At 47.9% G+C, this 12,117-nt stretch overlaps 1 protein-coding gene across 9 annotated transcripts in view; it reads right to left on the minus strand.

The window, feature by feature from the left end:
* The window catches only part of LOC118287987 (zinc finger MIZ domain-containing protein 1-like), a 133,887-nt gene that overhangs the window by 5,992 nt on the left and 115,778 nt on the right, over positions 1 to 12,117 (minus strand). For 5 of the 9 annotated variants that reach the window (XM_047327778.1, XM_047327780.1, XM_047327779.1 and 2 more), the window contains 10 exons: positions 11,497 to 11,532; positions 2,861 to 2,996; positions 2,349 to 2,463; positions 1,943 to 2,160; positions 1,620 to 1,821; positions 983 to 1,258; positions 712 to 903; positions 524 to 601; positions 271 to 439; positions 34 to 175 (listed from right to left, as the gene is read on the minus strand). In XM_047327778.1, coding sequence (XP_047183734.1) covers positions 34 to 175; positions 271 to 439; positions 524 to 601; positions 712 to 903; positions 983 to 1,258; positions 1,620 to 1,821; positions 1,943 to 2,160; positions 2,349 to 2,463; positions 2,861 to 2,996; positions 11,497 to 11,532 — 1,564 coding nt within the window. The remainder of the gene's footprint in view (positions 1 to 33; positions 176 to 270; positions 440 to 523; positions 602 to 711; positions 904 to 982; positions 1,259 to 1,619; positions 1,822 to 1,942; positions 2,161 to 2,348; positions 2,464 to 2,860; positions 2,997 to 11,496; positions 11,533 to 12,117) is intronic. The other 4 variants (XM_047327782.1, XM_035613713.2, XM_047327781.1 and 1 more) reach the window with 3 other exon arrangements.

Consider the following 12,117-nt stretch of genomic DNA (forward strand, 5'->3'; position numbering starts at 1 on the left):
TACTGTACGTTGATTCAGTTGATATAGTTTTACCTCCACATGAGCGTCTGGTGTACAGAGGGCCGTAAGTGGAAGACGTGGTTGCTGACAGCCAGGTTATGCTCTAGTCTGAAAGGCTCTAGCACTACCCCATCCCGCACCGGGAACGTCAGGCGCAGCTCCTCGGTGTGGTTGGCTATTTGGGCGGAGGAAAGTGTCGGTGAGACAGTCACAAACTTTTAAACGAGTAAACCACGTTTTTTCTCCCTTGGTTATTTACCAGCTACTGACCTGGGGGTGGAGGGAGAGCAGTGATATTTGGTTTGATGTCAGGAGGAAAGGGTGGCTTCACATCCTGGTTTGGCGACAGGTATGGAGGGATGTTACTTCCTGGAGTCATTGGAGGGGTGGGGTTGCCGGGCACCGGCGAGTGAGGGTAGTTACCCACAGGTCTTGGTGGCTGTAGTGAAGACGATCACTTAGTAAATCAAACTTAGACACGACCAAGTCTAAGATCATGTGATCAAGCAAAAAACGGACTTACCCCATTCAAATTACCCTGGCTGTACTGATATCCACTTCCAGGGAAGTTATTTGTTTGGCCATTAAAAGGTGGCTCTTGCTGTAATTTAAAAAACAACAATATTATCTCAATTATATTCTTCTCCAAACTGACCACAATTATTTGTACCAAACAGCTGTTTACACCTTAGAATAACAATCATACTGCACCTTATAGTACTGGCCCATGGCACCGCTGGGTGGCGGGTATTGGCCCTGTAGCTGCTGTCCTGGCATCCTTTGGCCGGGGTAGTTGGGGGACGGCAGCGGCCTGGAGGCGTTGGGCGTGGGGTATTGCCCCTGCTGGTTAGGGAATTGGGTGTTTGGTCCATACTGTTGTCCGCCGTAGTTTGGCTGTGCATGCAGTGGCGACAAACATATTCAACATATAGCAAAGTAGCTAAATGTGGTCAGTGCAAATTCTGAATTCATGTCCACTCACCTCCCCTGGGTACGGTCTTTTCATGCCCTGCATACCCATGCTCTGAGGCCGGGGTCCTGCATAGCCTTGCTGGGGCATCCGTTGGCCGTGGGCCCCAAAAGGTCCCATGCCTTGGCCCCTAGGCTGATTCATTCCCATGGGGGGTCCGCTCATGTTGGATGCATTCATGCCTGTGCCCATATTCCCAGGGAGTGACGGAGGGCCACGGGGTCCAGGCTGGTTCATGAACTGGCTGTTGTACGCCTGGTTCGGTCCCATCTGGAAAGAGGAACTCATCTGGAAGACAAATGGGCTTAATTAAGAATCTGAAAACCAAACTAGCAAAAGACAAACATGTTCTAAACCCTGAACAAAAAAAAAAGTGTGCTTGTTCGCTTCTGTTAAAGCTAATTGTACTATTTGGCTCCATTACTACTTGAGCTAATTATTCACCCTTAAATGGATTTGGCCTTGTTCAACAATAAGCCTAAATCAACTTCTCTCAGCTTCCTGTATTGGTGCTTGGTAATGACAGGCAAGGTCAATGAGCATAAAACTGACTTCCAAATAATATTTGATGTGCACACCAATGCAGTCATTTCCCTTATGAACACAGACACTGTCACACGGGTGATATCAGTTGTTTGCCTTTGCCTACCGGTCCGTATTGGTTCATGTCCTTGTTCTGGGTTTCCTGCAGGGCAGCTACAGTCGCTGTTGCGGTGGCAGTTGCCGTGGCGGCGGCTGCAGCGACTGCGGCGGCGGCTGCGGCCGCAGCAGGCTGGGTGAAGTCCGAAGGAGGACGGGAGTGTGGAGGGATGCCCATTCCACCAGGTCCAGCATTGGGCCCTCCTGGGTAGCTATGAAGGAAGCAACAAATTATAAAAAATGTGGGAAGAGTCAGAGAATTGTAACTGAGAACGTTCGTTTGGAAGTTGTTGTAATTATGCATTAACCACTACTAATCCACTGTCCACTTACTTGCCACCAAAGCCCCCTCCTCCAGGGTAGTTGGGTCGTCCATACATGCCCTGCTGCATGTAGGCCTGGTTGGAGTTGCCTTTGTTGGGGAACTGCTGCTGAGGCCCGGGGAACTGAGGTGAGTTCATCCCTGGATTGTTACCAGACATACCCTGGCCCATAGGGTTCCCCCCAGGGTTCATGGGATTGTTGTTGCTGGCCATTGGATTCCCCAACACCTGTTGGATGTAGATACACAGAGATATTTAGTAATCTAGTAATTTTAATCACTGTATGCTTTGGGTTTCATTAGTTCAGAGTTACATTCCATTGCTTAACAATCACACAAATACACAAAAACAAAACACAACAACCACCCGCAGCAACATTTTAAAACGACAGAAACGCGACGGGTCGGAGACCTCACCTGGCTCTGTGAAGTGTTGGTCACGCCCCAGACGGTGGTCACCACAGACAACGAACCTGGAGGCTGATTGGAGTTCTGTTGCCAGGGAACTGAGTCGTAGGGAAAAGACCCATCTCTGCGGGGGACAGACAAAAACACATCAGGTAGACAAAAAAAAGATATTCGCTGCACAAATATTCGTACAGTTTGGTTGCAGGGAGCTTATTTGCATTTGCTGAATGAAACATAAAGCTCTTTGACCTGAAATGCTCAAACGCTGAGTTGTGATTATTAACTACATGTACTCGGATCTGGGAGGTTCTGTTTGTCCCCCACTGACTGTGCTACAAGCAGTAAGTCTGGCAGTTAGTCTGGCCACTGGTCCATAAGGAACACTGGGCTTCATGTGGAGAGGAAGGGCTTTCCCCGAGGGCCCAGTCTGTCGGTTCACACACCCGACACACACACACACACACACCCACACAAACAAACATCACACACATGCCAAAAAGTGCAGCAGTGTGAACACTGACCCGTGTGAGAGGCCGTGCTTCATGGAGCTCATGGGGGGCTGCATGGGCACTTTTCCCGGCGGCTCGTTCTGCCTGTTCTTCTGGTGACGGAGGAGGAGGAGGCGTCCCAGCTCCTCGCACCACGAGGACAGGAGAGCTGCAAAGAGAGGAGAGAAGAAAGTGTATCGGTGCTGTAGCGACTCCAGAGAGAAATAAATGCAGAGGTAACAGCCTTCCGCTGCAAACACTGCAAAAAAAACCTGCAAAAATGTGTTGAGTGAAAGCAGGAGGGAGGTGAAACAAACACTTAGGAACAGAAGCGCCTGAGCTACACTGCATGGAGAATTGAAAAGCAAACTAAATAGTGCATGAACTGAATACCCTGTGACCAGCGAGGGAGTCCTGCGATGAGGTACCTCCACTGTGAGTTGGGTATCAGTCACTCAGTACTGTACAAGAATATTAAACATCTCATAGGCCATGGAAAATATGTAAAACGTTTCCAAAACTAAATTTTAAATGAACCTTCACTTTTCATATTATCTGCTTAGTAAAAGTAAGGCTACATTCCAGACAGCATTGTGTCCTTGATTTTTAGTTTAGATTAGAATGTTTTAGTTTTTTACTTCACACAAATAAAACCTTGTTCTGCTCATGTGCTGGTTTACGTCGCTTTAACCTTTAAGAACTTTAACTAAGCTCTTCGCACTTTCAGAAGAGGAACGGGAACACTAAACCAAAAGTGAACTGCAGTGTGCAACATTTTGCCCTGGAAAACTTGACAACTTTGTCGAACATGTCCCCCCCCCCCCATGTTAAATATCAAAGCAGAGGCAAACGCCTGTTAAATGCGTTGCCGATGAAGTTGATTAATTTGCTCGCTGAAAGCAAGATGGCTTTGCAGGAAAATCCCTGTTGGTGCATCAAACAAAAGGTGACACCTTTATGCTGCAATGTGACCGATCAGCTGGGGTCCAGCTGCAGCTGCTGCTCTCGGCCACTAGGGTTCACTCTGGGCCTGCAGATGGACCTGCAGCCCTTCCCTCCTCTCCGCCTCCCTTCCCACCGCTCCGTTAGGCAGCTACCACAGAGCGAATTCGATCGAATCATGTGCTTTTCATCTGCAGTGTATGTTTTTGTACTCTGGCAACTACAAAAGACTCTCTCTTCCTTTTCCTCTCGCTTCCCCCTTGCCTCCTTCCAGCCGCTCTCTGCTGCGGCGTCAGAGGAGAAGGGGAATGTGGATTCAATCAAAGCTCAGGGCAGCCACCTCCTCTTATGATTCACAGCACTTCCAGGCTGAGGGGAGGGAGGGGAGGGGAGGGAGGGGCAGGGCGGGTGAAACAGAGCGCCTGGTGATTTCAGCTGCAGTTCGCGCAGAAAGCCACGTCAATATGACAGCAGACAGTGCACGCTGTCCTCGCAGGCAGATTCACCCGCCCTGCTGCCACATGCAAGGACGACCTGCCACCGCACATATTACACAGGGGGGGGGGGGGGGGGGGGGGGGGGTTGAGTGAGTCAGTGAGAGAGGAGGCATCAGGCTAATGGGGCTGATGGGAGGAAGGAACAAACAAAAGCTTCTGACTCCCGTCACTAACATGGCAACCCAGAGATTTGACCACACATCACATAAGTGCTTGCAAACAGAGCACAAGCCTACTGACGCACACACGCACACACGGGCTTACACAAACACACAGTGGGAACACAAACAGGACACGAGGTGTCCTCCGAGTGCGGCAAATTTCCGAGGACAAAACAGAATTTCTGCATCAGTACACAAACACACACCTTCTCCTCTCGGAGCATCGCACCCCGAAAGGCACCTCCTCTCCTTTTTTTTTTTTCATTTGAACACTGAGCACACCAGCCCCGCTCTGTGTAAAGATGAGGGCTGGAATACAAAAGACATGTACAGATGGTGCCAGCAGTCTCCCTGCCTCTCTCCCGCTCCCCGCTCCCCTCCCTCCCACTCCTTTAAAAGCAGCATGGGGCTCAGGCGCGGAGGCAGCTGGGTTTTTCCTCCTTCTCCCTCTCTTTTTCTCTCTCTCTCTCTCTCTCTCTCTTTTTCGTCCCCACGCCTCCTCCTTCTACCCTCCTCCCCCTCCTCCTCCTCCTCTTCTTGGCAAGCAGGTGCCAGGAGACAGGCTGTGCTGTTCCTCCAGAGGACTGATCCGACTTCACCGCGGACGGCTGTGCTTTTGGTGGACAGAAAAAAGGCCTCTCAGGTGCTCGTCACCCCCAAAAAAACAACGCAGTCGCTGATACATGCGTAGATTTACAGCTCAGTTTTAATTAAACTGGGTCCAAGCATGGCTAATAGGTCTAAGAGTTTCACATTTATCTGAGAACGTCCTACAGTGTTTTAACAGCCGCCCCCCCCCTCTCCCCGGACCCCCTTCTGATGGAGAGAGTTTTCAATTCAAGGGCCTGGCGACCAGCCAGCATGTTACAGCTCAATTATGTCCCATTATTCTCTTCAAACAAGGGGTAACTTGCACTTCTTCTGTGTTGATAAACATGTCTCCACAATTTATCGCTCAACTGTGGCCCGGCGAGGCCGCCTGGCGAAGGGGGCGACGCGCTCGCTTTCACGCTGAGGCCGACATCAACAGCCGCGGGACAAAAAACAACAGCAACATTGCGTTGAAACACGGAGAGAGGGAAGCGCCGGCGCTGCCACTTGAAGAGGAATTATTCTTCCCCACCATTAGATAAAGGGCTTATCACCACACAAAATTACCACCTCCACTGAGCAGCAAACTGTTTAAAGGAGAGGCACTCTGTCATTGACTCCGGGGATAAACTTCAGGTTTCATGTGACGGGAGGAGGAACAGCCCACCCCTTTGCTCCTCACTGTCTCTCCCTCCTCCTCCTCCTCCTTCTTCATCTCCTCCCTCCCTCACCCAAAACGTCTCTTAGGACAGTGTGGATGATGAGCACAAAAGGATTAGTGCCTCTCTTCTCTCCTCCTCCCACAGACGGCGGCCCTTCAATAGACTCGTCTGGGTCCCTCCCTGACAAGAGCCAAAACTGGAGATAATCGTCTCAGGTGAAGCTCGTCCAAATCACGACCACGGCGACGGCGACGGCGACGGCGACGGCGACGGCGACTCTGTCTGGAGTGAATCAAAGAGCCGTTTGGTGCCGCAGAGCATCTTTCTACCCTGTTTACACTTGTCTCCCTAGCGACCACTGCTCTCTGTCTTCCATAAGGAGAGGAGCCCTCTCTGTTTGCCTTGTAGATGGTCCCCGGGGCCCGGTCGAGTCTGAGCCATATTGATATTCTGGTGCTCAGCTGCAGCAGCCTGATGGTCAGCCATGGCGAAGGGCGGTAAATGCATCTGCTGGGACAAGATGGGTGGTTCAGGAGAGCCGGGCCTGCAGCTTCAGGCTTCGCCCTCTGTCATAAAGCCCGGGGGGACATGACAAATGACACGGACGGCATCCCTGACAGTTGTTCAATGCTCTTCCCAATGATGACGCTCCCCCCACGCCACCTTTCACTGCACGCACATGAGATGAACTGAGCTGATCAGAGCGCTTGATTCCAGATTGCTCTGGCAAAAATAACAGGACTTCTAGATTACAAAAAAAAATTATAATTTACCTGCAATGGTGTCATTTTGTCTTGTCTATGTTTTCAGATATCGGTCTAAAGGATTTCTGCCTGTCCTTTGATACACTACGATATTTTCTTTTCTTTTTCCTGCCAACCCACTAGTAGAATTTCAAGAAAAAATGTCCATGTGAGCCCATGTGACAAATACAGCAGGAAAATCTCGGGAAAATTTACAGGAGGCGTGTTGATGATGATGATGTTAACGTGTCTGACTCGCACCCAAAATTCCGGGGCTATAGCTGCTACATATATAAACTTGAAGACCATAGGAAACCGTGACTGGTCAGTCTTCTCCTTTTCAGAAATACACATCGAGTATAAAGTCATCTCCTCCGCAAACCCTCTGTCCACCACGAAACAAGGCGGACTTTCCCACCATTACTCCCATCACAAGGCAGCCCAACTGAAAGAACTGGCACAGTCACTGTGGCGAGGGTAGTTAACAGTATATCCGTCTGCTATTGTGATGGTGATAAATCACAACAGGTGCGTCAGGAATCTACGCCCGAGACTCCCGTTATTATCTTGTGTCAACTATAAATCCATCTCGCCAAAGGAATAGTCCCAATAAAAACTGACAACGTGTTCTACGGCTGAGCCGAAGCCAGGGAGGCTCCGCTTCAAGATACATTTTTCAACACTTTGACAAATAAAATTCCTTTCACCTCCATTACATTTGTGTTGCAGGCAGAAATCAAGTCAAAATTTTGTTGTAACTTGGGCGTGCGGAACGCGGAACGCTAACCATGATGAATAGTGACTGAAGGGGGGAAGCGAGAACAACCTGTGGGAAAGGATAACCTTAAAAAACATGACATGCATGGCTACTATTCCCTCTCTTTTTCTCTGTTTAGTGCAGGGGAGGCAGCAGGTAAGGCTGATGCCAAGAACTCTTATGACCCCCCCTCCCTCCACGTCCACCTCGTCCCTCCCTCCCTGCCCTGTATCTAATAGACACCTGCGCCCTTGTCAACCGTGGACTCCCACCTGGCCTCGTCCCACATGGCTCGGTCACTAACGTCCACACAGACGTACAGTACACGTGCCGCCATCACACCACCACACTGACATTTATCAGCAGCGCTACCCTCGCGTATTATTCCCGCAGACTGAACCGTAACAGCCAGCTCCAATTTTTTTGCTGTTAACCTGTCGAGAAAAGAATCACGACCCCCCCGGGCTGCTTGTTTGAAGACATTTAGCCAGAAGGGCTGAAAGGAGAACAAAGAACCAAGAGCAAACTAACAAGAACGTCTCTAGTGGGCTGCGCTCTTTAGTTACTGAGGGAGCTGCAGCCATTCACTCTTGGTTTCTCCCTCCCCCTTCTCTCTCTGGCCAGAGAGGTTTGAATGGACACAAGCCTCCTGCAGGCCAAAGTCAATTAAAATAAGGGTATAGGCAGCTCTAGTATCCCTGGTTACTGGAAGCACCTGAGAGGCCACGCAAAGAAACCACATTTAGTTTTAGCCAAAGAATTCCTCACTTGTAGCGGGCCTCCGGGAACTGTAGGGATCTACCTCATAGTGTAAAATACAGCTATATGTAAAACTGGTTGCTATGACATTGCCCGGTGCCAAACTATCCCGTGTACGCGCAAACTACAGGCCGGGTTGTAAATCATCTCCCACTCTGCCTCACGGCTCTCAGCCACACTCTCCACATGCGTGCCCACCTGGCAGCCATCAGACCGCTCTTTGTCTCCGCACAGATGCCACAAATTATTCATCGATTGCCAATTTGATAATGAAATGAAAGCGACTCGTCCATCACGCATCACTTTCTCACCAAAGGCGAGTACAGTGCGTAGGCAAAACAGGTCGCGGACCTGCCAGAACGGAGGGACACGTTGGGTCTTTAAACACACGGTTCGCGTTTTGACCTCGTCGGTCACGCCCTCAACTCTCCATCACCTCGGCATGGGAGCAAGTGCGAACTGGGTGTTGTAAAACTCAAGTCTGTAAAACTGACTTCATTAGCTCGGTTACGAAGATTTTTTAAAGGCCAGGTGCGTCATTTCTGTGACATGGTCCAGGGTGAGCGATGCACTTGAAAAAAAGCTGATGAAGTGGGAGGGGTGTGTGAAGTGGCGACATGTGAATGTCATGGCTGCCGTGTAGCATTTTCTCCCTCGGTGTCCCTAAACAAATATAGGCAGTTGGGCAGAAATGCATCTTTAGCTTAAAGCAACAAAACAAACAATGAAAGTGGAGAATGTAACAGCTTCATACTGTGGATTGAAAGCATTAGCAATAACAGCTATGAAACAGTCTGCCTCTATCTAACAATCTAGGCCAGACAGCTGCCTCCTTTCTGCACCTCATCTTTGTCCGCTGCTTCTCTTTTTTCTCTTCTTGCATTATTTCCTCTGCTGCTCTCTCTCTGGGAAGTCAGTGATGTTGGAGTCTTGTCAATGAGTACTTAGGCCCATTGCCTCATGGGGAGCCAGACTTGCTGGCTGGGTTTTATGGCCCATTTCAGAGCTGCCCCGGCTTAAATGCAGCCTCCTGCTGGCCACATGGCCGCAATGTCGTGCCATGTCCATCCAGCGAGGAGGGGGGGGGGGGCACAGTTGGCCTCATGCCAAAAAGGTTTTACTGAGACCACGAGCATATGTGGCCGTGTGGAGGCAAGCGGCACAAGGAGAAACAGAAAATGGATTTGGTGTTTCTTGGTCGCTGATTACACAAAACCAAAAACCTCTAAACATTATATTGCTGAAAGATATGAAAGCTGTGCCTTATTCCTCTGAACATCCCACTTGGGGTGTCATAATACCTTCAGTGTTAAAATACCCGGCTTACCACGTTGTGATGCAAATTTCTATGTATGTACACACGCACAGAAAAAAAAGGAAAGTAAAATATGTCAAAGATAAGAAATGAATCCTCAAATACAATATGTCTTTCCAAATTTGAGATGAGGATAATCTTTTATATCTTTGAGGAATCTTCTTGGCACCAACTGAACTGGAACAAGCTTCAACACATGCTACAATCTCAAGATGATTTTATTTTTTGTCAGATCTCATCATTCTTGGTCATGGTTATGTAGGAACCAACGTTCGCCCAAGCAGGCCGGTGCTTCAAAAAGATAATCTCTCTAGGCACATGCAAACAAATCTCTTTATTAAAAACAGGGCATGCCACACATTGTCCCTGTAAAGCACAAAGGTGGAAATCTATAGCATTTCACCCCCTGGTGAGAATTAATTCCTTGCGCATTAAAGCCAAACATCTCCCCCGACCAACATTCGGTCTTCAATCTGTTACTGTACGCTGCTACAGTAAGCTGATTGGGAGCACAACTGTCCAAACCTACATCTTTTATGTCTTAATTCAGGGCCTGAAATCTGGCAACACTGTCAGAACATCCAAACATTTAACATAGTGGCTAAAGATTTTACAAAGCATGCCACTGTGTTTTAGATTTGTGATATATTCTTCCTACCATTCCTCTGTTCCTGAAAGATTCGAGTGCATGTCTGAAAACAGCTCTTGCCAGGGCTACAGCTGCTACACAGATAAACGTGGGAACCATAAGAACTGACTGATCATGTCTGTAAACAGCTATAGAGATAATCTTACTGTGACTCAAGGTTCACTCTGATATTTGACTCTTCTGTCCTTTTCCCTTGTTTTAAGTTTAGCTTCTTCCTGTTTTAAGCTGCTGTTATGGTTTTATACAAGCTATATTAATAACTTGCTCAACTTAAATTTCAAGGGTTTGCAATCTTATTTTCATAGTGGATAGAAATGAGTGGAAATTGAAATGGAAATATACATGAAAGGAATCTAAAGCTGGACGGCACGCATTTGAAAACGGTCGGCGTAAATGTAGACTGTACATGATTTGCAATTTAGCAGCCGAAACTTGCAAAAACACGGGTCCAGTCCTCAATTGATCAACACAAAACAAAGTAAAATCTTATACCGTGGACGAGATAGATCAGAACGAGAACTGTGAATTCAGATTTTCTAAAACGATGACCTTTCACACTGAGCACCGGCACACTTCCGCAACCAGATTATCAAGACGAGCAGACCTGCGAAGAAGCGGCTTATGGGAGCCAGACTGTTTCCCCGAGCAACAGGCTGCTATTAATGAAGGCCCGGTCTTAAGCCCGTGTCTACAATGATACTAATTAGTCACAGAGCAGATGTGCCCAGGCTAGTGCCCACCTCAGGGTGCTGGGCAGGGAAGGTTGTGTCACGGCGGCATACGCTGGTGGCTGATTCACCTGTGACCTTTTCACAGTGGGCCTGGCGTCAACGCCTCCCCTCAGAAGTACAGTAGGAACAGACACTGGAGGAGCCCGGGGTCGGGGCCCGGCTCCCCTCTAGGCTCATTAGAGTCATCCATATGTGCAAGAGATCAGAATTTGAATAAAGAAAGATTCCTCGCGATAAACACTATTTTATACTGTCTTATTATTGTATATTCCAAATTTTTGTTTTGCTTTTCTATATAAAATGGCCAAGTACTGAAACTGATATTGATTTTTGCACATGTTTACTGTAAATAACATCCAATTTGCTACGTTCTCAATTACGCTTGCTGTCCCAGTTTCCTCACAGCGATCATTAACGTCTCATCACTTTCTTCTGACGAGGACGTAAGGTTTGTTCACAACTCTTACTAACTGCTGTTTCACAGAAATGAAAAGGTGGTGCATGCAAATCACCGAGAGGAACAAGGTTGAAACTGAGATTTACAATGCCTTCGATGAACAGCCGAGAGCATCGGAGTGAATTATGACCGCAGGCAAGATGATAAAACAACAACGTGTGACATGCTTCACACTGTAAAACTCAAAACAGACAACACAACAGCAGCCACGGAGCTTTTTTTTTCTTTCTTTTGTCTTTTTCTAAATGACCAACCAAAAAGCACATCGGATGTCATTCCACGTACAGTATGTCGACACGGTTCAGTGTGAAGACATAATCTGCGGAGTGTGATGGGGATGGTTGGTGGGGTTCAGCCAGTGTTTCATGAGTTTACTGTGCAGCACTTTCAACACACAGCGAGTACCTGAGTCAGACTGACACCTCCTGCAGCAGCTGGTTTCTGTAGGGTTCAAATTTTACATTTTACTGGACTTCACAAACATTTCTAAGATACTGAGTGAATGGACAACAAGACATTTGATTTTCTGAGTTGCTCCCTCGTCCAAACAAGACGTATGAGGTGACTGGACGGTTGAGAACTATATCAGGTTGTAATTCACAGACTTTCCAAACAAGACACTTACGGAGGAGAAGAAGAAGGAGAGGAGAGAATGAGCACTGTACAACACTTAAAGTAACTAAAATCATGGACATAATGGAATTAAAACAGAAAACTTTTTAAAGTTTTGGTACAAAATGACGATAATATAAGGATTGTGGAACAATGCTAATGGAATGCAGGCGTTTCTGGCACAAGGAAAAGTAATACCATTATTAGTTATTGTTTTCCTGTTGATTATGGAACACACTCTTCTCAATCACTTGAATGTACACGCGGCCCTTTGGCCGAGCAGTAACCCAGCTTTGATCAAAGTGCTACGATGGAAAACGTCATGTTGTTTCAGCAGTTAATCTTCGCAGGTACAGAAAGGTGGGTTTATGTTTGCACGAGGGGGGGGGGGGCTTGTGCCTTAGGCCTGTGAAG

Source organism: Scophthalmus maximus, chromosome 16, assembly GCF_022379125.1.
Source record: "Scophthalmus maximus strain ysfricsl-2021 chromosome 16, ASM2237912v1, whole genome shotgun sequence".
NCBI lineage: Eukaryota > Metazoa > Chordata > Actinopteri > Pleuronectiformes > Scophthalmidae > Scophthalmus > Scophthalmus maximus.